This window comes from Melanotaenia boesemani, chromosome 17, assembly GCF_017639745.1.
Source record: "Melanotaenia boesemani isolate fMelBoe1 chromosome 17, fMelBoe1.pri, whole genome shotgun sequence".
Classification (NCBI taxonomy): Eukaryota; Metazoa; Chordata; class Actinopteri; order Atheriniformes; family Melanotaeniidae; genus Melanotaenia; species Melanotaenia boesemani.
Window position 1 is genome coordinate 33097786 of NC_055698.1, and position 24023 is coordinate 33121808.

The following is a 24023-nucleotide window of genomic DNA, read 5'->3' on the forward strand; positions in this document are numbered from 1 at the left end:
GTTCTGATGGAGCCTCCGGTTTTGATTCTGGTCCTGGTTCTGATGCAGGTTCAGGTCCAGGTTCTGATGGAGCCTCCGGTTTTGATTCTGGTGGTGGTTCTGATGCAGGTTCAGATCCAGGTTCTGGTGGAGCCTCAGGTGTTGATTCTGTTGGTGGTTCTGATGCAGGTTCAGGCCCAGGTTCTGGTGGAGCCTCCGGTTTTGATTCTGGTCCTGGTTCTGATGCAGGTTCAGATCCAGGTTCTGATGGAACCTCTGGTTTTGATTCTGGTCCTGGTTCTGATGCAGGTTCAGGCCCAGGTTCAGGTGGAGCCTCCGGTTTTGATTCTGGTCCTGGTTCTGATGCAGGTCCAGGTTCTGGTGGAGCCTCCGGTTTTGATTCTGTTGGTGGTTCTGATGCAGGTCCAGGTTCTGATGGAGCCTCCGGTTTTGATTCTGTTGGTGGTTCTGATGCAGGTTCAGGTCCAGGTTTTGGTGGAGCCTCCGGTTTTAATTCTGTTGGTGGTTCTGATGCAGGTTCAGGTTCAGGTCCAGGTGGAGCCTCCGGTTTTGATTCTGGTCCTGGTTCTGATGCTGGTGCAGGCCCAGGTTCTGGTGGAGCCTCCGGTTTTGATTCTGTTGGTGGTTCTGATGCAGGTTCAGGTCCAGGTTCTGATGGAGCCTCCGGTTTTGATTCTGGTCCTGGTTCTGATGCAGGTTCAGGCCCAGGTTCAGGTGGAGCCTCCGGTTTTGATTCTGGTCCTGGTTCTGATGCAGGTCCAGGTTCTGATGGAGCCTCCGGTTTTGATTCTGGTCCTGGTTGTGATGCTGGTTCAGGTCCAGGTTCTGGTGGAGCCTCAGGTTTTGATCCTGTTGGTGGTTCTGATGTAGGTTCAGCTCCAGGATCTGATGGAGCCTCCGGTTTTGATTCTGGTTCTGATGCAGGTTCAGGTCCAGGTTCTGGTGGAGCCTCCGGTTTTGATTCTGTTGGTGGTTCTGATGCAGGTTCAGGTCCAGGTTCTGATGGAGCCTCCGGTTTTGATTCTGGTGGTGGTTCTGATGCAGGTTCAGGCCCAGGTTCTGGTGGAGCCTCCGGTTTTGATTCTGATTCTGATTCTGATGCAGGTTCAGGTCCAGGTTCTGATGGAGCCTCCGGTTTTGATTCTGGTTCTGGCTGTGATGCAGGTTCAGGTCCAGGTTCTGATGGAGCCTCCGGTTTTGATTCTGATTCTAATGCAGGTTCAGGTCCAGGTTCTGATGGAGCCTCCGGTTTTGATTCTGATTCTAATGCAAGTTCAGGTCCAGGTTCTGATGGAGCCTCCGGTTTTGATTCTGATTCTGGTTGTGATGCAAGTTCAGGTCCAGGTTCTGGTGGAGCCTCCGGTTTTGATTCTGGTTCTGGTTGTGATGCACGTTCAGGCCCAGGTTCTGGTGGAGCCTCAGGTTTTGATTCTGGTCCTGGTTCTGATCCAGCTCCAGGTTCTGGTGGAGCCTCAGGTTTTGATTCTGGTCCTGGTTGTGATGCTGGTTCAGGTCCAGGTTCTGGTGGAGCCTCAGGTTTTGATCCTGTTGGTGGTTCTGATGTAGGTTCAGGTCCAGGATCGGATGGAGCCTCCGGTTTTGATTCTGGTTCTGATGCAGGTTCAGCTCCAGGATCTGATGGAGCCTCCGGTTTTGATTCTGGTTCTGATGCAGGTTCAGGTCCAGGTTCTGGTGGAGCCTCCGGTTTTGATTCTGTTGGTGGTTCTGATGCAGGTTCAGGTCCAGGTTCTGATGGAGCCTCCGGTTTTGATTCTGGTGGTGGTTCTGATGCAGGTTCAGGCCCAGGTTCTGATGGAGCCTCCGGTTTTGATTCTGATTCTGATTCTGATGCAGGTTCAGGTCCAGGTTCTGATGGAGCCTCCGGTTTTGATTCTGGTTCTGGCTGTGATGCAGGTTCAGGCCCAGGTTCTGATGGAGCCTCCGGTTTTGATTCTGGTCCTGGTTCTGATGCAGGTTCAGGCCCAGGTTCTGATGGAGCCTCCGGTTTTGATTCTGATTCTAATGCAGGTTCAGGTCCAGGTTCTGATGGAGCCTCCGGTTTTGATTCTGATTCTAATGCAAGTTCAGGTCCAGGTTCTGATGGAGCCTCCGGTTTTGATTCTGGTTCTGGTTGTGATGCACGTTCAGGCCCAGGTTCTGGTGGAGCCTCAGGTTTTGATTCTGGTCCTGGTTCTGATCCAGCTCCAGGTTCTGGTGGAGCCTCAGGTTTTGATTCTGGTCCTGGTTCTGATGCAGGTTCAGGTCCAGGTGGAGCCTCTGGTTTTGATTCTGTTGGTGGTTCTGATGCAGGTTTAGGTCCAGGTTCTGGTGGAGCCTCCGGTTTTGATTCTGTTGGTGGTTCTGATGCAGGTTCAGGTCCAGGTTCTGGTGGAGCCTCCGGTTTTAATTCTGTTGGTGGTTCTGATGCAGGTTCAGGCCCAGGTTGTGGTGGAGCCTGCGGTTTTGATTCTGATTCTGATGCAGGTTCAGGTCCAGGTTCTGATGGAGCCTCCGGTTTTGATTCTGATTCTAATGCAGGTTCAGGCCCAGGTTCTGGTGGAGCCTCAGGTTTTGATTCTGGTCCTGGTTCTGATCCAGCTCCAGGTTCTGGTGGAGCCTTAGATTTTGATTCTGGTCCTGGTTCTGATGCAGGTTCAGGTCCAGGTGGAGCCTCTGGTTTTGATTCTGTTGTTGGTTCTGATGCAGGTTCAGGTCCAGGTTCTGGTGGAGCCTCCGGTTTTGATTCTGGTTCTGGTTCTGATGCAGGTTCAGGGCCAGGTTCTGGTGGAGCCTCCGGTATTGATTCTGTTGGTGGTTCTGATGCAGGTTCAGGCCCAGGTTCTGATGGAGCCTCCGGTTTTGATTCTGATTCTGGTTGTGATGCAAGTTCAGGCCCAGGTTCTGGTGGAGCCTCAGGTTTTGATTCTGGTCCTGGTTCTGATCCAGCTCCAGGTTCTGGTGGAGCCTCAGGTTTTGATTCTGGTCCTGGTTGTGATGCTGGTTCAGGTCCAGGTTCTGGTGGAGCCTCAGGTTTTGATCCTGTTGGTGGTTCTGATGTAGGTTCAGGTCCAGGATCGGATGGAGCCTCCGGTTTTGATTCTGGTTCAGATGCAGGTTCAGCTCCAGGACCTGATGGAGCCTCCGGTTTTGATTCTGGTTCTGATGCAGGTTCAGGTCCAGGTTCTGGTGGAGCCTCCGGTTTTGATTCTGTTGGTGGTTCTGATGCAGGTTCAGGTCCAGGTTCTGATGGAGCCTCCGGTTTTGATTCTGGTGGTGGTTCTGATGCAGGTTCAGGCCCAGGTTCTGATGGAGCCTCCGGTTTTGATTCTGATTCTGATTCTGATGCAGGTTCAGGTCCAGGTTCTGATGGAGCCTCCGGTTTTGATTCTGGTTCTGGCTGTGATGCAGGTTCAGGCCCAGGTTCTGATGGAGCCTCCGGTTTTGATTCTGGTCCTGGTTCTGATGCAGGTTCAGGCCCAGGTTCTGATGGAGCCTCCGGTTTTGATTCTGATTCTAATGCAGGTTCAGGTCCAGGTTCTGATGGAGCCTCCGGTTTTGATTCTGATTCTAATGCAAGTTCAGGTCCAGGTTCTGATGGAGCCTCTGGTTTTGATTCTGGTTCTGGTTGTGATGCACGTTCAGGCCCAGGTTCTGGTGGAGCCTCAGGTTTTGATTCTGGTCCTGGTTCTGATCCAGCTCCAGGTTCTGGTGGAGCCTCAGGTTTTGATTCTGGTCCTGGTTCTGATCCAGCTCCAGGTTCTGGTGGAGCCTCAGGTTTTGATTCTGGTCCTGGTTCTGATGCAGGTTCAGGTCCAGGTGGAGCCTCTGGTTTTGATTCTGTTGGTGGTTCTGATGCAGGTTTAGGTCCAGGTTCTGGTGGAGCCTCCGGTTTTGATTCTGTTGGTGGTTCTGATGCAGGTTCAGGTCCAGGTTCTGGTGGAGCCTCCGGTTTTAATTCTGTTGGTGGTTCTGATGCAGGTTCAGGCCCAGGTTGTGGTGGAGCCTGCGGTTTTGATTCTGATTCTGATGCAGGTTCAGGTCCAGGTTCTGATGGAGCCTCCGGTTTTGATTCTGATTCTAATGCAGGTTCAGGCCCAGGTTCTGGTGGAGCCTCAGGTTTTGATTCTGGTCCTGGTTCTGATCCAGCTCCAGGTTCTGGTGGAGCCTTAGATTTTGATTCTGGTCCTGGTTCTGATGCAGGTTCAGGTCCAGGTGGAGCCTCTGGTTTTGATTCTGTTGTTGGTTCTGATGCAGGTTCAGGTCCAGGTTCTGGTGGAGCCTCCGGTTTTGATTCTGGTTCTGGTTCTGATGCAGGTTCAGGGCCAGGTTCTGGTGGAGCCTCCGGTATTGATTCTGTTGGTGGTTCTGATGCAGGTTCAGGCCCAGGTTCTGGTGGAGCCTCCGGTTTTGATTCTGTTGGTGGTTCTGATGCAGGTCCAGGTCCAGGTTCTGGTGGAGCCTCCGGTTTTGATTCTGTTGGTGGTTCTGATGCAGGTTCAGGCCCAGGTTCTGGTGGAGCCTCCGGTTTTGATTCTGTTGGTGGTTCTGATGCAGGTTCAGGTCCAGGTTCTGGTGGGGCCTCCGGTTTTGATTCTGGTCCTGGTTCTGATGCAGGTTCAGGCCCAGGTTCAGGTGGAGCCTCCGGTTTTGATTCTGGTCCTGGTTCTGATGCAGGTCCAGGTTCTGGTGGAGCCTCCGGTTTTGATTCTGTTGGTGGTTCTGATGCAGGTTCAGGTCCAGGTTCTGGTGGAGCCTCCGGTTTTGATTCTGGTCCTGGTTCTGATGCAGGTCCAGGTTCTGGTGGAGCCTCCGGTTTTGATTCTGTTGGTGGTTCTGATGCAGGTTCAGGTCCAGGTTCTGGTGGAGCCTCCGGTTTTGATTCTGGTCCTGGTTCTGATGCAGGTTCAGGCCCAGGTTCTGGTGGAGCCTCCGGTTTTGATTCTGTTGGTGGTTCTGATGCAGGTTCAGGTCCAGGTTCTGGTGGAGCCTCCGGTTTTAATTCTGTTGGTGGTTCTGATGCAGGTTCAGGCCCAGGTTCTGGTGGAGCCTCAGGTTTTGATTCTGTTGGTGGTTCTGATGCAGGTTCAGGTCCAGGTTCTGGTGGAGCCTCAGGTTTTGATTCTGGTCCTGGTTCTGATGCAGGTCCAGGTTCTGATGGAGCCTCCGGTTTTGATTCTGTTGGTGGTTCTGATGCAGGTTCAGGTCCAGGTTCTGGTGGAGCCTCCGGTTTTAATGCTGTTGGTGGTTCTGATGCAGGTTCAGGCCCAGGTTGTGGTGGAGCCTCCGGTTTTGATTCTGTTGGTGGTTCTGATGCAGGTTCAGGCCCAGGTTCTGGTGGAGCCTCCGGTTTTGATTCTGTTGGTGGTTCTGATGCAGGTTCAGGCCCAGGTTCTGGTGGAGTCTCAGTTTTTGATTCTGGTCCTGGTTCTGATCCAGCTCCAGGTTCTGGTGGAGCCTTAGGTTTTGATTCTGGTCCTGGTACTGATGCAGGTTCAGGTCCAGGTTCTGGTGGAGCCTCCGGTTTTGATTCTGTTGGTGGTTCTGATGCAGGTTCAGGCCCAGGTTCTGGTGGAGCCTCCGGTTTTGATTCTGTTGGTGGTTCTGATGCAGGTTCAGGCCCAGGTTCTGGTGGAGCCTCCGGTTTTGATTCTGATTCTGATGCAGGTTCAGGTCCAGGTTCTGATGGAGCCTCCGGTTTTGATTCTGGTTCTGGCTGTGATGCAGGTTCAGGCCCAGGTTCTGATGGAGCCTCCGGTTTTGATTCTGGTCCTGGTTCTGATGCAGGTTCAGGCCCAGGTTCTGATGGAGCCTCCGGTTTTGATTCTGATTCTAATGCAGGTTCAGGTCCAGGTTCTAATGGAGCCTCCGGTTTTGATTCTGGTTCTGGTTGTGATGCAGGTTCAGGCCCAGGTTCTGGTGGAGCCTCAGGTTTTGATTCTGGTCCTGGTTCTGATCCAGCTCCAGGTTCTGGTGGAGCCTCAGGTTTTGATTCTGGTCCTGGTTCTGATCCAGCTCCAGGTTCTGGTGGAGCCTCAGGTTTTGATTCTGGTCCTGGTTCTGATGCAGGTTCAGGTCCAGGTGGAGCCTCTGGTTTTGATTCTGTTGGTGGTTCTGATGCAGGTTTAGGTCCAGGTTCTGGTGGAGCCTCCGGTTTTGATTCTGTTGGTGGTTCTGATGCAGGTTCAGGTCCAGGTTCTGGTGGAGCCTCCGGTTTTATTTCTGTTGGTGGTTCTGATGCAGGTTCAGGCCCAGGTTCTGATGGAGTCTCAGGTTTTGATTCTGGTCCTGGTTCTGATCCAGCTCCAGGTTCTGGTGGAGCCTTAGGTTTTGATTCTGGTTCTGGTACTGATGCAGGTTCAGGTCCAGGTTCTGGTGGAGCCTCCGGTTTTGATTCTGTTGGTGGTTCTGATGTAGGTTCAGGTCCAGGATCGGATGGAGCCTCCGGTTTTGATTCTGGTTCTGGTTCTGATGCAGGTTCAGGTCCAGGTTCTGGTGGAGCCTCCGGTTTTGATTCTGTTGGTGGTTCTGATGCAGGTTCAGGCCCAGGTTCTGGTGGAGCCTCAGGTTTTGATTCTGTTGGTGGTTCTGATGCAGGTCCAGGTTCTGATGGAGCCTCCGGTTTTGATTCTGGTCCTGGTTCTGATGCAGGTCCAGGTTCTAGTGGAGCCTCCGGTTTTGATTCTGTTGGTGGTTCTGATGCAGGTTCAGGTCCGGGTTCTGGTGGAGCCTCAGGTTTTGATTCTGGTCCTGGTTCTGATGCAGGTCCAGGTTCTGATGGAGCCTCCGGTTTTGATTCTGTTGGTGGTTCTGATGCAGGTTCAGGTCCAGGTTCTGGTGGAGCCTCCGGTTTTAATTCTGTTGGTGGTTCTGATGCAGGTTCAGGCCCAGGTTCTGGTGGAGCCTCAGGTTTTGATTCTGTTGGTGGTTCTGATGCAGGTTCAGGTCCAGGTTCTGGTGGAGCCTCAGGTTTTGATTCTGGTCCTGGTTCTGATGCAGGTCCAGGTTCTGATAGAGCCTCCGGTTTTGATTCTGTTGGTGGTTCTGATGCAGATTCAGGTCCAGGTTCTGGTGGAGCCTCCGGTTTTAATTCTGTTGGTGGTTCTGATGCAGGTTCAGGCCCAGGTTCTGGTGGATCCTTTGGTTCTGATTTAGTTGCTGGCTCTAATTCTTGTGCAGGCTTTTTCTCAGGTTCTAGTTTTGGTCCTGGTTCAGTTCGAGTCTCAGTCTTGGACTCCTGCGTAGACTTTGGTACTTTTTCCTCTCCTTCTCTCATTGGCTGACCACAGTCACATGGTCCGAGCTGAATGATCTGACTGATGAGGTCAGCACTGGGGAAGTTCAGACCCATCACACCCAGACAGCCTCTGTTAGCGGATCTCCTCCCTCGTTCCTCCAGGAACTTGCTCAGCTGCAGGTTTACGGTTCGAGCCAAAGTCTTCGGACTTCTCAGAGCCGATGCAGCTGTCTCGGTCCGGACGATACGTCCACCACACAGCTCCTCCTTCAATCTTTCCATTTTCCCATCAACATCTTTCAGCTTGTTTGATTGAAAGAGAAATGATTCACCGTTTTCTGTCCCAACTTTAAACGTTTCACTCTGAAGAAGCACCATTTTGCCCCGGGTCTCCTTCAGGTTTGGGACTGACACCTTCGTCCACATCACGTTTTTATACTTTTCCATCAGCACTGTTACCAAATGTTTAAGTTTGTCCTTGTAAAGTCCATGTAGCGTCACTCTCAGGAGGACAACCTCACTCCTGTGCTCCTGTAGGAAACCCCAGACCTCCCCGACGACCTCCTCTAAATGCCTGCGCTGCCAAAACATCCAGTTTCCATCCCGGATGTAAATTTCTTTTTGGCCAGGAAACCAAATCCCAACATGCAGGTCAAAATATCGCACTCCCACTATCAGCTGCTTTTCCAGAGGCCAAACCTGACACACAGCGAGCGGTCCTCCATATAAAGTCAAGCTTTCATGTGTTCCGGGGATTGAGATGGCTGAGAGCGGAGTCTCATCAGGTATAGATTTCATCCAGTCCAGGTTGTAAAGACCCGGATCCAGGTCCGGCATGTCATTGAAACCGGATCCGGCTCCTAAACAGCAGGTTACTCTGGTGGGAAAAAGTCATTATTCAAGTCAGAAAAAGTTCTTCAAGAGAATGAACACAATGAAGAAAGTGTAGAAAACAAGATGTAGGTCTGAACATGAGGACTGAACTCACACAGACAGAAGCCAGAGGTAACCGTGGGTCTCCATAGCAGGTCCAATCCGTCCAACTCCGCTCAGGATTTATCCAGATATCTTAACATTTTAGTCTCAGCTTTCACTTTGTAAAAAGTTCACTACCGTGAAGAAAAGCCTCCAGCAGTGGACACAGCTGCTCAGCACAGCCGAGCTCTGCCGGGCTGAGAGCTGCTGCAGCAGCGAGTGCCGAGATAAAGTCTCATTTGCATGTTTTACTCTCTAATCTCTTAATCAGAACGAGCTGCGCCAAGAAACAAAGAGACACCGTTAAAGTGCTCAACTGATGGCATCATGAGAGGTTAGTTAGTAAAATTCAGGGATAGTCTGGACATACTCCAGTCGTTCCAGACTGCAAACTGCTGAATGTTCAAACCAGCCACGGACTTTCTGGGGACAAACACACCAGCGCGTGCCTACCATAGGCGGTAACACACCTGTGCATGTCTACCATAGGAGGTAACACACCTGCGCGCGCCGACTGTAACACACCTGTGCACGCCTACCGTAGGCGGTAACACACCTGCGCACGCGTACTGTAGGCGGTAACACACCTGTGCACGCCTACCGTAGCCGGTAACGCGCCTGCATGCGCCGACTGTAACACACCTGTGCGCGCCTACTGTAGGCGGTAACACACCTGCGCGCGCCGACTGTAACACACCTGCGCGCTGACCGTACGCTGTAACACACCTGCGCGTGCCTACCGTAGGCGGTAACACACCTGCGCGCGCTGACTGTAACAGACCTGCGCGCGCCAACTGTAGGTGGTAACACACCTGCGCGCGCCTACCATAGTCTGTAACACACCTGCGCATGCCTACCATAGTCGGTAACACACCTGCGCGCGCCGACTGTAACACATCTGCGCGTGCCTACCGTAGGCGGTAACACACCTGCGCGCTAACTGTAACAGACCTGCGCACGCTGGCTGTAGGCGGTAGCACACGTGCGCGCGCCGACTGTAACACACGTGCGCGCTAACTGTAACAGACCTGTGCGCGCCGGCTGTAGGCGGTAACACACCTGCGCGCGCCGACTGTAACACACGTGCGCGCTAACTGTAACAGACCTGCGCACGCTGGCTGTAGGCGGTAACACACCTGTGCGCGCCGACCGTAGACTGTAACACACCTGCGCGTGCCTACCGTAGTCTGTAACACACCTGTGCGCGACTACCGTAGTCGGCAACACACCTGGGCGCCGACTGTAACACACCTGCGCGCGCCGACCGTAGGCGGTAACACACCTGTGCGTGCCTACCGTAGGCGGTAACACACCTGCGCGCGACTACCGTAGTCGGCAACACACCTGGGCGCCGACTGTAACACACCTGAGCGCGCCGACCGTAGGCGGTAACACACCTGCGCGCGCCGACCGTAACACACCTGCTAGCCTGTTAGCTTAGCTTAGCTGTTTGCAATCTGAAGGTTGACGACAGCTACATAACGGGCGTGATGTGACTCCACGAGACTTCGAACAGCTGTCAACCAATTAACTGATCAATAATAATGATACTTATTATTATTGTATTGATCAGTTAAGTTCCTTATTATTATATCAGCTTTTATGATTATTGATAAGCTATTTATACTAGATATTACTGATTTGTCATGAATCAGAAAGTTTATTTTTTAAACAATAAAATAAAAAGCAAGAATCAGGGCGTACGATCCCACCAAGGCTGTAATGCTGGGGCACGAGGACTCTTAGAAACAGGAGGCCAGACGAAGAGCAGAGAGGAACGAGTCTGATCAGGTTTTAGTTCATGAATTCAGACATTAACACTTTATAAAATAAAACCATTTTTCTTGTTGCCTTTGTTTTATGTTGCTGTGATTTCCACTTTCAGTTTGGATACAACACAACACAGTATTATAGAAAATAACATGCATAGAGGTATGTGTGTGTAAAATAATTTAATAATCGGGCCAGTAAAAAATAATTTTAAAAATAATCATTTCGGACACTGAGGACTGGTTGGTGTGGGACGGGTCAGTAAAGCCTCAACTTTGTGTACCTGGTTTTTGAATTGTTGTTGTCTTAACTGTGTTTGTTGGTGATAGAAATATTTTTACTGAGCTGGTAGCTGAGATTCTGGACTTTCTGTGGATACCACACATGTTTATAGTTACATCTACAGACCTGACGCTACACCCGGAAACCAGATGTTAACTCTTAACTCCCGGTAGCGGAGGCTGCAGGTGCAGAGGTGAAGCTAAACAGTCAAGCTAAGAATGAAAGTTTAGAGAATTTATATCCAGAAATGTGGATAATGAAGCAGTGAAGGTGCATGGATGGAAGTTATTGTGCATATTGTGAATATTTCTCTCTCCTCACCATCTAGAAGCTGTGAGATTCTCATCCTGCTTTCTGTCTGTTCACCTGATGCTGATATTCATCACATATTGTTCCTTCTGTGTTTAGAAGGAAGCAGCTTCACAGCTTTAAATTCATCCTGCTGACTTTTTACCTTTTAGTTAGTAAATCCTGAACATTTCATCCTTCTTTCTCATAAATATGTGGTTTTATATATGAAGAAATATTTGAGCTGTTTAAAGAGAAAACTGCTGCTAAACGTGTTTATGTGTTTAGTGCAGGGGTCTGCAGCCTTTCCAATCCAAAGAGCCATTTTTCCCTCAGCCAGCTAAATAAAACTCCTTTAGAGATGCAGATGTTACCAGACTTTTGGAAAAAAGACAACTTATAATTTCTGATAAAAATCTACTGTAGAACCACATTTTTATTTCTGCTTTTAGGTTTTAAAACAAAGAAAAACATAAAACTTTTGCAGGAGAACAGACTTTCTGCAATGGGATGTAGATATTTGTGGAAAATGATGTAAAAAAAAAAAAAGCCCATAGTTTCCAACCTAATAACAAGAAAAAGAGATAAAAAAACTGGAACTTTTAGTGTCATGATGTTGTGGAAATTTTATGTAATTATTTAATTGAAAAACTGAAAAATTGCTAAAAACCTGCATTTGTTATTGTGTCTATATTTAAAAACACTAGCTAGTTCTTTAGCATGTTTAGCTGTATATTAGAGCCACTGTGGAAGGTCCAGAGACCCACTTGCAGCTCCAGAGCCAGAGCCGCAGGTTGAACACCCCTGATTTATTGTTTATAAAGTAGAATTTACTGCATTTTCTTCATGTAAGAACTGGCCTTCTTTTAGAGGAAAAGGACATTTTGTGATTAATCGTGATTCATCACAACACTTAATGTAATTAATCTAAATTAATATATATATATATATATATATATATATACACACATATATATATATATATATATATATATATATATATATATATATATGTGTGTGTGTGTGGGTGCGTGTAATATATGTGCGTGTAATATATATATATATATATATATATATATATTACACGCACCCACACCCCACAGTTTGTTGAACCGGTTTTCTGGAACCTTCCTGGGAATGATGTGAGCAGGAAGTAAACTGAATTGAGTAGAAATGGGGAAAACCTCCAGTTAATTAAACAGACTCGGCCTGTTCTGAAAATCAAAGTTTGATTGAAAACGAAACCTGAAAACCATCCAAACCCAGACATCTTGGCGGCCTCTCAGGTGTCGCACCAGCAGCCTGACCGAAGCCCTGCAGCTCCACACGGCTGCAGCAGGTGGAAAACCTGGTGGGAACCCTAATCCAGAGGAGTAATAACTTTTCTCTTTCGCCCTCGCTGTCACTTACCTTCTGTGACTGGTTGTCTCATGTGGTCACGTCATCCTGATCCGTCCAATCAGCTTGAGTCTGCTGATCCTCTTCCTGCCACCTGTTGCATCTTAGTGAGAATCTGCACAATCATGATCAGATAAGACGTGAGCATGGACAGTCGGGTCACAGCAGCTTCTGCCTTCAGGAGATAATCCCGCCTGGTCAAGATGTCCATGAGAACTCTGCCCCTGGTTTTCATTAACCTGGGTGGAGAAATGCTCTACATCCTGGACCAACGTCTGCAGGCTCCCAACACGTCTGAGGACCAGTCAGAGAAAGGTAGCGGTACGTAGCAGCCGTGGGGGAAGCTCCAGCTCTGCCCAGGGAGGGCGGCTGGAGCTTCTTCCTGGATGACTGATCCGGTTTCTGTCTGTTCCTCCTCACTGCAGGACGGTGGTCCAACAATGACCGGAGACGAGGTAAAAACCACCGTAGACCTGCAGGGTCTGCTAGCGCTGCAGTACAAACCCACGCCGGTCCCCTCTGAGATGCCGTCAGGGACATAAAACTCCATCAGATCCTGATCCAGAACCAGAACTTGATCCTGATCCTAGTCCAGATCCTGATCGTGATCCAGAACCTGATCCTGAGTCTAGTCCTGATTCAGATCCTGATCCTAGTCCAGATCCAGATCCTGATCCTGTCTTTATCCCTGACTTAGTTCAGCAGTTTTCCAGCTTTTTAAGATTTTCTGCTTTTTCCTTTGTTTTAAGTCCAGACCTGGTACTGGATTGGTTCTAGTTTAGACCTGGTACCTGATTGGTTCTAGTTTAGACCTGGTACTGGATTGGTTCTAGTTTAGACCTGGTACCTGATTGGTTCTAGTTTAGACCTGGTACCTGACTGGTTCTAGTTTAGACCTGGTACCTGACTGGTTCTAGTTTAGACCTGGTACCTGATTGGTTCTAGTTTAGACCTGGTACTGGATTGGTTCTAGTTTAGACCTGGTACCTGATTGGTTCTAGTTTAGACCTGGTACTGGATTGGTTCTAGTTTAGACCTGGTACCTGATTGGTTCTAGTTTAGACCTGGTACCTGACTGGTTCTAGTTTAGACCTGGTACCTGATTGGTTCTAGTTTAGACCTGGTACTGGATTGGTTCTAGTTTAGACCTGGTACCTGACTGGTTCTAGTTTATACCTGGTACTGGATTGGTTCTAGTTTAGACCTGGTACCTGACTGGTTCTAGTTTAGACCTGGTACCTGATTGGTTCTAGTTTAGACCTGGTACCTGACTGGTTCTAGTTTAGACCTGGTACTGGATTGGTTCTAGTTTAGACCTGGTACTGGATTGGTTCTAGTTTAGACCTGGTACCTGACTGGTTCTAGTTTAGACCTGGTACTGGATTGGTTCTAGTTTAGACCTGGTACTGGATTGGTTCTAGTTTAGACCTGGTACCTGACTGGTTCTAGTTTAGACCTGGTACCTGACTGGTTCTAGTTTAGACCTGGTACTGGATTGGTTCTAGTTTAGACCTGGTACTTGACTGGTTCTAGTTTAGACCTGGTACCTGATTGGTTCTAGTTTAGACCTGGTACCTGACTGGTTCTAGTTTAGACCTGGTACTGGATTGGTTCTAGTTTAGACCTGGTACCTGACTGGTTCTAGTTTAGACCTGGTACCTGACTGGTTCTAGTTTAGACCTGGTACTGGATTGGTTCTAGTTTAGACCTGGTACCTGATTGGTTCTAGTTTAGACCTGGTACCTGACTGGTTCTAGTTTAGACCTGGTACTGGATTGGTTCTAGTTTAGACCTGGTACCTGATTGGTTCTAGTTTAGACCTGGTACCTGATTGGTTCTAGTTTAGACCTGGTACCTGACTGGTTCTAGTTTAGACCTGGTACCTGACTGGTTCTAGTTTAGACCTGGTACTGGATTGGTTCTAGTTTAGACCTGGTACTGGATTGGTTCTAGTTTAGACCTGGTACCTGACTGGTTCTAGTTTAGACCTGGTACCTGATTGGTTCTAGTTTAGACCTGGTACCTGATTGGTTCTAGTTTAGACCTGGTACTGGATTGGTTCTAGTTTAGACCTGGTACCTGACTGGTTCTAGTTTAGACCTAGTACTGGATTGGTTCTAGTTTAGACCTGGTACCTGACTGGTTCTAGTTTAGACCTGGTACCTGACTGGTTCTAGTTTAGACCTGGTACTGGATTGGTTCTAGTTTAGACCTGGTACTTGACTGGTTCTAGTTTAGACCTGGTACCTGATTGGTTCTAGTTTAGACCTGGTACTGGATTGGTTCTAGTTTAGACCTGGTACTGGATTGGTTCTAGTTTAGACCTGGTACCTGACTGGTTCTAGTTTAGACCTGGTACCTGACTGGTTCTAGTTTAGACCTGGTACCTGATTGGTTCTAGTTTAGACCTGGTACTGGATTGGTTCTAGTTTAGACCTGGTACCTGATTGGTTCTAGTTTAGACCTGGTACTGGATTGGTTCTAGTTTAGACCTGGTACCTGATTGGTTCTAGTTTAGACCTGGTACCTGACTGGTTCTAGTTTAGACCTGGTACCTGATTGGTTCTAGTTTAGACCTGGTACTGGATTGGTTCTAGTTTAGACCTGGTACCTGACTGGTTCTAGTTTATACCTGGTACTGGATTGGTTCTAGTTTAGACCTGGTACCTGACTGGTTCTAGTTTAGACCTGGTACCTGATTGGTTCTAGTTTAGACCTGGTACTGGATTGGTTCTAGTTTAGACCTGGTACCTGACTGGTTCTAGTTTAGACCTGGTACCTGATTGGTTCTAGTTTAGACCTGGTACTGGATTGGTTCTAGTTTAGACCTGGTACCTGACTGGTTCTAGTTTAGACCTGGTACCTGACTGGTTCTAGTTTAGACCTGGTACCGGATTGGTTCTAGTTTAGACCTGGTACTGGATTGGTTCTAGTTTAGACCTGGTACCTGACTGGTTCTAGTTTAGACCTGGTACCTGATTGGTTCTAGTTTAGACCTGGTACCTGATTGGTTCTAGTTTAGACCTGGTACCTGACTGGTTCTAGTTTAGACCTGGTACCTGACTGGTTCCAGTCCAGTTTTGGTACTGGACTAGCTTCAGTCCAGACCTGGTACTGGATTGGTTCTAGTTTAGACCTGGTACTGGACTAGCTCCAGTCCAGACCTGGTACTGGATTGGTTCTAGTTTAGACCTAATACCGGCTGGTTCCGGTCCAGACCTGGTACTGGACCTCTGTATCAGGGTCCTGCGTGCAGGGACGGGGCAGGGTGTCCGGGTCCTCTCAGCTCAGCTCTGTCTCCTGCCCCCCAGTGATGAAGGACATCGTGGGGACCATGTTCAGTAAAGTCTTCATGGATGAACTTCTCAAAGCGCAGCAGCTGTATTCCCACCGGACGATGAAGACGGTGCTGACGCGGCTAGCACACGCCTCCATCATGAGGCTGAACCCGGCCAGCATGGACAGGGTAGGTGTGGTTTACTGCTGCGGGGGGCGGAGCAACACGCCCTCCTGGTCTACGTTCTAAACCTAAACCCCACACGTGTTTCTTTCCTCAACGTTTGGTGCATCAGAAACGCCTGCTGAGGGGAAGTTTTGTGATTTCTGGAGTAGAATCGGCCTCCTGCCGACTGATCTGATAAAACGGTAAAAGGAGGGTTAGTTTTAGTCGGTCTGAGCTGTGGTCGGGTCCAGTTTGCTTCAGGACCTGAACAACAGGATCAGCAACTTCCAGCGAGCACCGAGGGGTCGGCAATAAATAATAATATAACAATAACGAGTAAAAATAAAATGTTTTTGTGAGTTTTAGTGAAACTTTTTTTACTTGCAGCCGAATCTAAACACAAATTTCTACGTAAATAAACGTGTTCATGCGAATATGCACCAACTACAACCATCAAATACCTTTAAACAAAATACTTTCACATACTAAAAAAATACCAAAGGGAATTTTGGATAAAAATGAAATAAATTTCAGTTAAATAAATCATTAACAGGAATGTGGTGCAGTTTTATCTGGGACAATTCTTCCAGGAAAACATTTGACTTTCATTATTTTTTATTTATTTATGGTTTATGGGACTTTCAGGAAGATTTTTCTTGGTAATTTTTCAGGCTAAGGATGTCGCTTTTATTTTAAATTCTATTTCTTTTTGTTTGTATTTAGTTAAAAAATGTTTATCTAAATAAATAGATTAAAAATAAGATGATAAAAATGTTAAATTTGAGTCAGTTTTCTGCTGCAGACAGTTCTTCCCATTATTTCAGACGGGGAGAAACAAAGATCTAAAGGAGACTCGGTCCAGTCTGGCCTTCCTGACCAGGCGGGACCCAAATCTGGTTCTTCTTGGCGTTATGGGCCAGATCTGGCCCACAGCTCTGAGCAGGACCTGAGCTCAGCCGTGATCTCCAGATTGGATCCACACTGGGTCTGGGTTGTAAATCACTGAGGAAGTTTCTGACCAAGCTGAAGGCAAATCTTTCTTCTTCTCTGTTTCCTCCTCTAGCTCTACGAGCTGATGGTCATGGCCTTTAAACATCAAGTCCTCCTTTGTCCACGTCCCAGAGACCTGCTGCTGATCTCCTACAACCACATCGACACCATCAGGGAGTTTGTAAAGGACAGTCCTGCGCTGGTGAACCAGGTGGACGACACGCACAGGAAAATCATCGAGGTACCACAAAGATCCGGCTTTCCGTCTTCCACCAGCAGCGTTCGAACCTCCGTGAGACGTTTTCTGAATCAGTCTTCGTCCTTTTCTGCCTTCAGGTTTACTCACATTTATCAGAAGGAGAGTTCCAACTTCTGCGCCAAACACTGCTCATATTTTTCCAGGACATGCACATCCGAGTGAGTCCGCCGCTTTCAAACTCACTCCTCTGAGACGAAAACTTCTCATCTTCTTTTCCAGTGAGTGATTCATCCCTCCTTCCTGTTACAGGTGTCGCTTTTCCTAAAGAATCAAATCCAGAATCCCAGCGGACGTTTTGCCCTGGCAACCTCCGGCCCGGTGCCTCATGGGATCGATGTCCCCGGACTTATTAGGTACTAGGACACACTACTGTCTAAGTACTGTTCCCTGGATGTTCTGGTGAGAAGCTTCGGTCCAGACTCAGTAGAACAGATGTGAGAAGAACCACGTCTCTACGAGGTGTTGTTGCATCGTGCTGCTAACTCCTGTAAGGTTTTACATTCCAGATACGATGTGAGCTCCTCTACAAAACCAGAGGGAAGGTTATCAGGTCATTTCTAAACCGTCTGGAGTCCTTCATCCTACAGAAAGATGATTCACCACACAGCTGCCGATCTTCTCAGCAGGGTCCAGAGCTCCATCCCAGACTCTCCAGGCCTCAGTCAGCAGCTTAAATGTTAAAGTTCAGGACAGTCCAGTTAGAAAAAGACTGAACCAGCACGGCTCAGGCTGGCAAAGCTGCATCTGGACAAGCCTCCAGACTCCTGGACCAAGGTCCTCTGGACAAACCAGACCAAAGTGGACATGTCTGGTCCGGTGGTGGAGGGATGATGGCCTAGACACCTGCAGTGGGGGGGGCAAAGTCAGATGTGAGTCCACCTGTCCAACAGCTGAAACTGAAACTGTCTCATGCAGCAGGACAAAGATCCCAAACACAGCATCAGAGCTACACCAGAACCCGGTTCTAACCTGGTCCAGTCAGAATTCAGACCTCATCCTGACTGAGATGCCGTGGTGGACCTTCAGATGCTGCAAACCTTGTTGACCTGAAGCAACGATGGAAATAGTGGAGCAGAATTCCTCCACATCCCGTGAGACTGATGACGTGATCCAGGAGACCAGGACTGGACCTTCCTGCTGCTGGAGGAGCTTCTACATATAAAGCTTTAGAACTGAAAGAGGAAAAACTTTCTTTTTACTTTGGTTTTTTTGTTTTGTTAGAAAATGTCCTCGTCTTCTTGCTGTTTGCAGGATATTCGACGTGAGGGGCAGAGAGGTGAAGCGAAGGGAGTTCCCCACCGGAGGACGTCACAGCAGCGCCGTCAGACCGGGATGCTTCGATCTGCATGGAGACAGAGTCATCAAACTGGGCTTGAACATGTATGAACATGCAGGGTTACATCCTGCAGGGACCAGCCTCTGGCTGACCCTGCTGTGTTTTCTGTTTCATGTCATCTAAAGGTACACGGTGGACCATCCGGAGGAGACACGCGCATGTCAGACACCTGGTGCGAAGGTAACGGTGGGATCATTCCTGGCAGACGCAGTTGTTTTTTCTCTGTCGAACATTTTCTTCCTCCCGTCCCGCTGCAGCCTGACGACACTCCCAACCCGCTGGCCAAGGAGGAGCTGAACCTGCTGGCTCGTCTCATGGGCAGCATGAAGGCCGAGAACGCCGCCAGAGCTGAAGTCGGCTTCCGGATCAACCTGTTCCACACAGACCAGGAGGAGGAGGCGTGAGCACACTTCTTTTCTCTGATTCGTTCCTCACACCAATCAGCATTTATTCGCTCATGGTGTGATTTTCTTGTGGAACAGGCGAACTTCAGATGGAGCTCAGGGGTGTTTGTTTGAAGTGATCAATATACAAGCCCTGCAGGTAGGAAGCAGGTGCCACTGGGTCGAACCAGCGTGTCTGAATTAACCTATAAAATCTTAACGTTCAGACATGTTTTTCTGAGGAAGGTGTGAACCCTGTGAGTTTCTTACAGGATGAACAGGCAGCCAATGAGCTGGCTCGGATCGCTGGACAGTTTGCAGAAGAAGATGAAGAGAAACCTGAAACCTGCAGCAGCAAAGGAGACGACCTGCTGGCCATGATGGACGGCCTCTGACCCGACACCAGATTGATCATCAGTTTATCCTCTTAAGAACTTCTTACTGAACCTCTACTGAATTTGATCTAAAATATGCAGATTTGTCTCAAATATCATGTAAATATCTGCCTCTCACTCTGTAGCAGTTAAATATGAATCACATACAAAGTGAATGTGTGTCAGACACCAACAAAACCATGTTGCTTTTCTAACAGTAACATGTATGTTTTCAATAAAACATCATTTCTAAACTGTAATTCTAACTCTGTCTCTTGTTTCCTTGGCAATAATTAAGGAGAATACGAGAATTAAATCTATGTTGAGCCATTAAAATATAAAACCAAAAACAAATATTCAGTTAATTTACTATTAAAGGAAAACTTATTGGAGGCTTTTTCGGTTATTACAGGATACATCTTTGTATAAAAAAAGTATAAACTTGTATATGAATGTTTTTCCAAGTTAATTTCTTTAACACAAAACAGCTGCAGTGATTTATCAGAACACGTGCAAACACAAATATAAATACACCATATGGGTCAGAACCAGCTGGTCCACCAGCTGGAGCAGAACTTCGCTGCCTGGAGCAGCTGGAAAGAAACTAAATCAGCAGAAGTTGTTCGAGGAATCATATTAATGGAAAGTTAACTTCTGAACTGAAAAAAGGCCGAACATCAACTTTATTTATTAGGCTAGAATTTTTCTGTTTGTCGGCAAAGCGACTGACTTGTTTGTGGTTAAAGGCGCGCGCTCACCGAACAAGCCACAGATCTGAGCGGGTCAGCCGGCTGATCGCGAGGTTTAAATGCAGTGAAAACTCCGCCCACCCGGCTCACAACCGGGTTGCCCGGGCGATAGATGGTGCGGACCCAAAAACAGAAAAAGCACGTCATGACGTCATGACGCTCCACCAGGCTGTTGTGCGTGAAAACTAAAGCTGTGTCCCAATTCAGGGTCTGCACACTTCGAAGTGCGCAGACTACGTAGGCTACAGAGTGTCCTCCGTAGTCTACACACTTCGAAGTCTGCTTAACGTTCGTGAAATGGGACAGCCTACCTAGTCTACAAGAATTTCCCATAGCAACAACACAGGACGTTTAATCACTTAAACCTCAGAAATTACTCGTAGGAAACGTTAGTAGACGCTGAACACGGAGCGGCAACACCGACAGTTAAAAAAAAAAAAAAAAAAACGGTTTGAGGCTCTGTTGTTTTCCAGCCGGTACACACTTAATTAACCCCTTAAAAGTATCTGAATATCAAATATTACCGAATTTTAATGTCACCATTTAACAAACATGCTTTAAATGTACTTGGTTTTGTAACGTTTATACTAAAGTGTAGTTAAAAAAACGAACTTTTTTTTAAAATAAAACTTTATTTAAACTTAATACGACTCTTCTGAGGTTGCTGATTCGCCACCGTCCTGTGCGCAACGAATTGTGGGAGAAAAGAGGCCGCGAAGGATGCATCACAAGCATCCTTCGTTTGAGGCCAAACGAAGTGCGGATTCGAAGGGTGGATTCGGAGGGTCCTTCAAATTCTGTGAATTGGGACAGTACTTCGCGCACCGCGATGACGTATGTGGCCGACGAATCCGCACTTCGAAGTGTGCAGACCCTGAATTGGGACACACCTTATGTTTCCGAGCCGTTTGGACCGTTTCTAGCCACTAGCTGAGGATCATTGAGCTGTTTTTTCCCCTGAAACTGGAGTGAAAGTGATCCAGGAAAATGTTCTTCACGTCGCCAGAGCGGCTTCGTCTGGTTTGTTGAGTTTAATCAGACCGCGACTCAAGCTAACGCTGCTAACGCTGCTAACTCTGCTAACTCGAGCCAAAGCAGTTTACAGGTATTCATTTTATGTTAAAAATACGTTTAAATAAACTAATAGTTGTTTGAGACGCTCCTCATACTGACTGGAGTTCTGGATGAATGATTGAAAATCAGGGTCAGACAAACTACAAACACCAGCTGATGTTAAATTGTGATGCAGCAGACCGGATGTAAATAATCTGTGATGTCATCCAGGTGAGACGGTCCTGTTCAGGTTGAGTCGGAGAACTGGTAATGACAGCTGAGTTTGCGTTTTCTGATGGTTCAGCTGTTCTCAGCTCGGTGTTTGGATGTGAGCAGAAGCCACAGTGATAGTTACTGAACCTCAACTTGAAGGTGTGGTACCGCAGTGTCACCATGGCAACCGGTGCTGAACTCACGAGCGGCTCTGACACCCTTAAGTTCACTATAAGATCATTTCTCAGATCCTGATAAAACTGAATGAAGCTAAATTCAGCGGTTATCTGACGATGTGGAGTAACTGACAACAGATCAATAGTTTAACTGTCAACCTAAAGATTTAACCATTTCATTCAATTCAGCTTTATTTGTATAACGCCACTTCACAACAACATCTCAGGGTTTACAGACAAATCATTCGATCCAATTCATAGTTATTAACAGCCTCGTTAAGAAAACCAACAGATTGAATCTAGACTTCGATCCAGGCCCCCATCCTGAGCTGCAAGAGGCGACAGCGGAAAGGGAAAAACCTCCGGCTGAACCAGAACCGGAACCCGTCTCAGGGAGGGCGGCCATCTGCCTGAACCGATTGGGGTGGAGAGGACAGCTAAGAGAAACCAGCAGACCCTGCAGCTTGGATCCAGGAAGACCTGCTGAGCCATAAAACAATCCAGTGTTTACTAGCTGGTAACCAGAGCTAAAACCAGGTTTTGGACTTAAACCTGGAAGAACCGGTTCTAGTGCTGTAGCTGTTTAATGAATTTTTCTTCATACGAGCTGCTCTTCTAATGAAGTGTCAGCTGATGGATGAAGAAAAACAGCTGATATGATGCTCACCAGCGGAAATTATGTTTTTATTTATTTAGATAGCTCCCACTTCTGATTACATTTGGTTTAATTCACTTTAATAATAATAATAATGATGATGATGATGATGATAAGTCACCTGCTGAGAATCTGTGCTGGTCCTCCACCTTCCTGCAGGAGTCCTGACCTTCATGGCGTCTGAGGGGGCTGAACCTCCGTCGGGCCCGGCGCCCTCAGGCGACGTGGTGAACTCGATCCGGGAGCGGACCATCGCAGAGAACAGCATAGTGGTCCTGCTGCAGGGGCTGCAGGGGGAGGTGACCACCGTGGACCTGAGGAACGAGAGCTGGGCCCGGGGACGCGTAGTCAACGTGGACGCCTTCATGAACATCCGTCTGGAGGAGGTTCTGTACCAGGACCGGCGGGGTCAGCGCACCCAGCTGCAGGAACTGTTCATCACCGGCAGGAATGTGCGCTACGTGCACATCCCCGACCACGTGGACATCATGAAGACCATCCAGAACCAGCTGGCTAAGATCCACCGAGTCCGAAACTTCGGCAGTGAAGGAGGAGGCAGGAAAGAGTTCGCCAAGAAGAAGTGACTCGTTCGGTTTTCTATGAGGACAGGAAACTCGTCCGACCTGCGAAGGTCCAGAAGAACCAAAAAAACCACAAGAACCGAAAAACCACAAGAACTGTTTTCTGGTGTGAAACCGTTTGATCAGAGAGAAGCTGCTCCTCAATCACATGATCAATAAATAAGCTGAACACGAGATGCTTGTTGGGCTATTTTCTTCTGTTTCTGTCTTCATCATCGTCTTCATCCCCATCTGCTGATGCTCGTCTTCATCATCATCTTCATCGCCAGCTGCTGATGCGTCATCTTCATCGTCTTCCTCGTCAGCTGAAGGAACTCGGTCTTCGTCATTGTCTTCATCGCCAGCTGCTGAAGCTCCGCCCTTAATGGGACGTTGTGCATCATGTTGTGTGTACTGGCCAGGATCCATGTGTGTGTTATTATTGGTGTATTATGACCTCCAGTAACGATCTGACACATTTTTGTAAGTGAAGAATTTTAGATTTGTTAATACACATGGCGGCAGGGCGGTGCCATGACGGTCTTCCATCTTGAAACTACAGCTGCCAGCAAGGGACAAACAGCAGCAACGACGTGTTTTCCCTGCGTACAGCGGTTTCTGCTAAAATGCAACAGCCTCTCGCTGGTTTAGTTCTTTTGTTAACAGTTTTCTCATCAGCTTAACTGACATGCTTCGACGGTCATCTTCCATCCTCATCATCACTGGATGACACCTCTGATGAAGACGGAAGACTACGGTCTTCATGTCAGGTAGGCTGATGATAAACCTACATGTCAGATAATATAAGAGCTAAACCATCTGTATAAAATTATAGACACTATGAACTTTATTAGATTTCACCAGCCTCGCTGGTACGGAAGTGTATGTTTGAGTGGTTTCATAGTCGTGGTAAAGCTGGACTAAAAGCCAGTGGGAAGCCTTTAGAAGCTGGTTTTACTGGGACACAAAGCCGGTGCTGTGCTGAGGCCAGTTCCCCGTCCAGATCCGTTCCCCCTGTGAGAACTGTTCTTCCTTCTAAACACAGAGGAACCATGTCTGAATTTCTGCCCACCAGATGTTTCCTCCTCCAGTTATGATCCAGAGAGAACTTCTTCACCTGAGTGTGTTAAGTTACCATAGTTACCACAGGAGCCGTGTTACTGGTTCATACGTCTGTATGTGTTTCATGGTGGTAACGTGTATACTGGTACTGTGAAGTAAAAGGCAGCAGGCAAACTGCGTTGTTGCAAATAAAGTTCAACTCTATTTACTTTGGGATGATGATGGGTATTTTTCTATCATAAAATAAGACACAAAGAACTCAGAGTGATGTCAGCTTCATCGCGATGGGGAGAGACGGTGGTTCAGCACTCAGAGAGTGTCTGGTGTCAACTCCGAAGTCTCAACCCCAGTGCAGCCTTTTTATTGAGCAGCTATCACACTTCAGTAGAACAAGCAAAGTTCAAACAGGGAAACACATCAGCATACAACACTTTATGACCCTTATCACACAGAGCAGTGACCACCACATCCTGTCCTCTGCAGGGTGGGTGAGACTGCAAATCATTACCCATCCTTAAGGGAGAAACTTTAAAATGTTAACTTTAAACTGTCAACTTCTTACTCTAACAGATGACACACTTTCATCGGTGTTGTCGAGGCTTTTTAACACACTGAGGCGTCCGTGTTAGACGCCAGACTGCGCTACGCTAGAATGACACACGATTCCAGCGTTAGACGGACGTCATTCCTACACAATGTCCCTTTAACTAAGAAGAAATCCTGATGAATGCTGAACAGCTGGAGACCTGTCGGCTTCTCAGAGATGAAGATTTAGTATTGTTTTCTGATGAAGAGGACGACCCGGTACTAGAAGGCAGTCCTGA

The 24023-nt window shown here is 47.9% G+C and overlaps 2 protein-coding genes across 3 annotated transcripts; both read left to right on the forward strand.

Moving 5' to 3' along the window:
* Positions 1-12150: 12150 nt before the first annotated feature.
* On the forward strand, positions 12151-18920 carry LOC121656263 (protein OSCP1-like). The gene is made up of 10 exons (XM_042011283.1): positions 12151-12262; positions 15259-15413; positions 16453-16620; positions 16716-16796; positions 16888-16991; positions 17890-18018; positions 18100-18154; positions 18232-18374; positions 18457-18517; positions 18630-18920. Exons 1-10 carry the CDS (start codon positions 12151-12153, stop codon positions 18750-18752), a joined length of 1131 nt encoding a protein of 376 aa, XP_041867217.1. The 3' UTR covers positions 18753-18920.
* Positions 18921-19290: 370 nt separating this feature from the next.
* Positions 19291-22873, forward strand: lsm10 (LSM10, U7 small nuclear RNA associated). 2 transcript variants are annotated; one of them, XM_041967355.1, is made up of 2 exons: positions 19291-19425; positions 21737-22873. In XM_041967355.1, exon 2 carries the CDS (start codon positions 21751-21753, stop codon positions 22159-22161), a length of 411 nt encoding a protein of 136 aa, XP_041823289.1. In that variant the 5' UTR covers positions 19291-19425; positions 21737-21750; the 3' UTR covers positions 22162-22873. The 2 variants fall into 2 exon arrangements, with proteins under 2 accessions (XP_041823289.1, XP_041823288.1); XM_041967354.1 differs by lacking the exon at positions 19291-19425 and adding an exon at positions 20376-20585.
* The last annotated feature ends 1150 nt before the right edge of the window (positions 22874-24023 follow it).

Excerpts from the sequence above, each read along its gene's own strand:
- LOC121656263 (XM_042011283.1), top strand. The coding sequence starts at position 12,151 with ATGTCCATGAGAACTCTGCCCCTGGTTTTCATTAACCTGGGTGGAGAA. Across the intron at positions 16,621-16,715 it reads CGCACAGGAAAATCATCGAG|GTTTACTCACATTTATCAGA; the intron begins GTACCACAAAGA and ends TTCTGCCTTCAG. Across the intron at positions 16,797-16,887 it reads TCCAGGACATGCACATCCGA|GTGTCGCTTTTCCTAAAGAA; the intron begins GTGAGTCCGCCG and ends TTCCTGTTACAG.
- lsm10 (XM_041967355.1), top strand. The coding sequence starts at position 21,751 with ATGGCGTCTGAGGGGGCTGAACCTCCGTCGGGCCCGGCGCCCTCAGGC.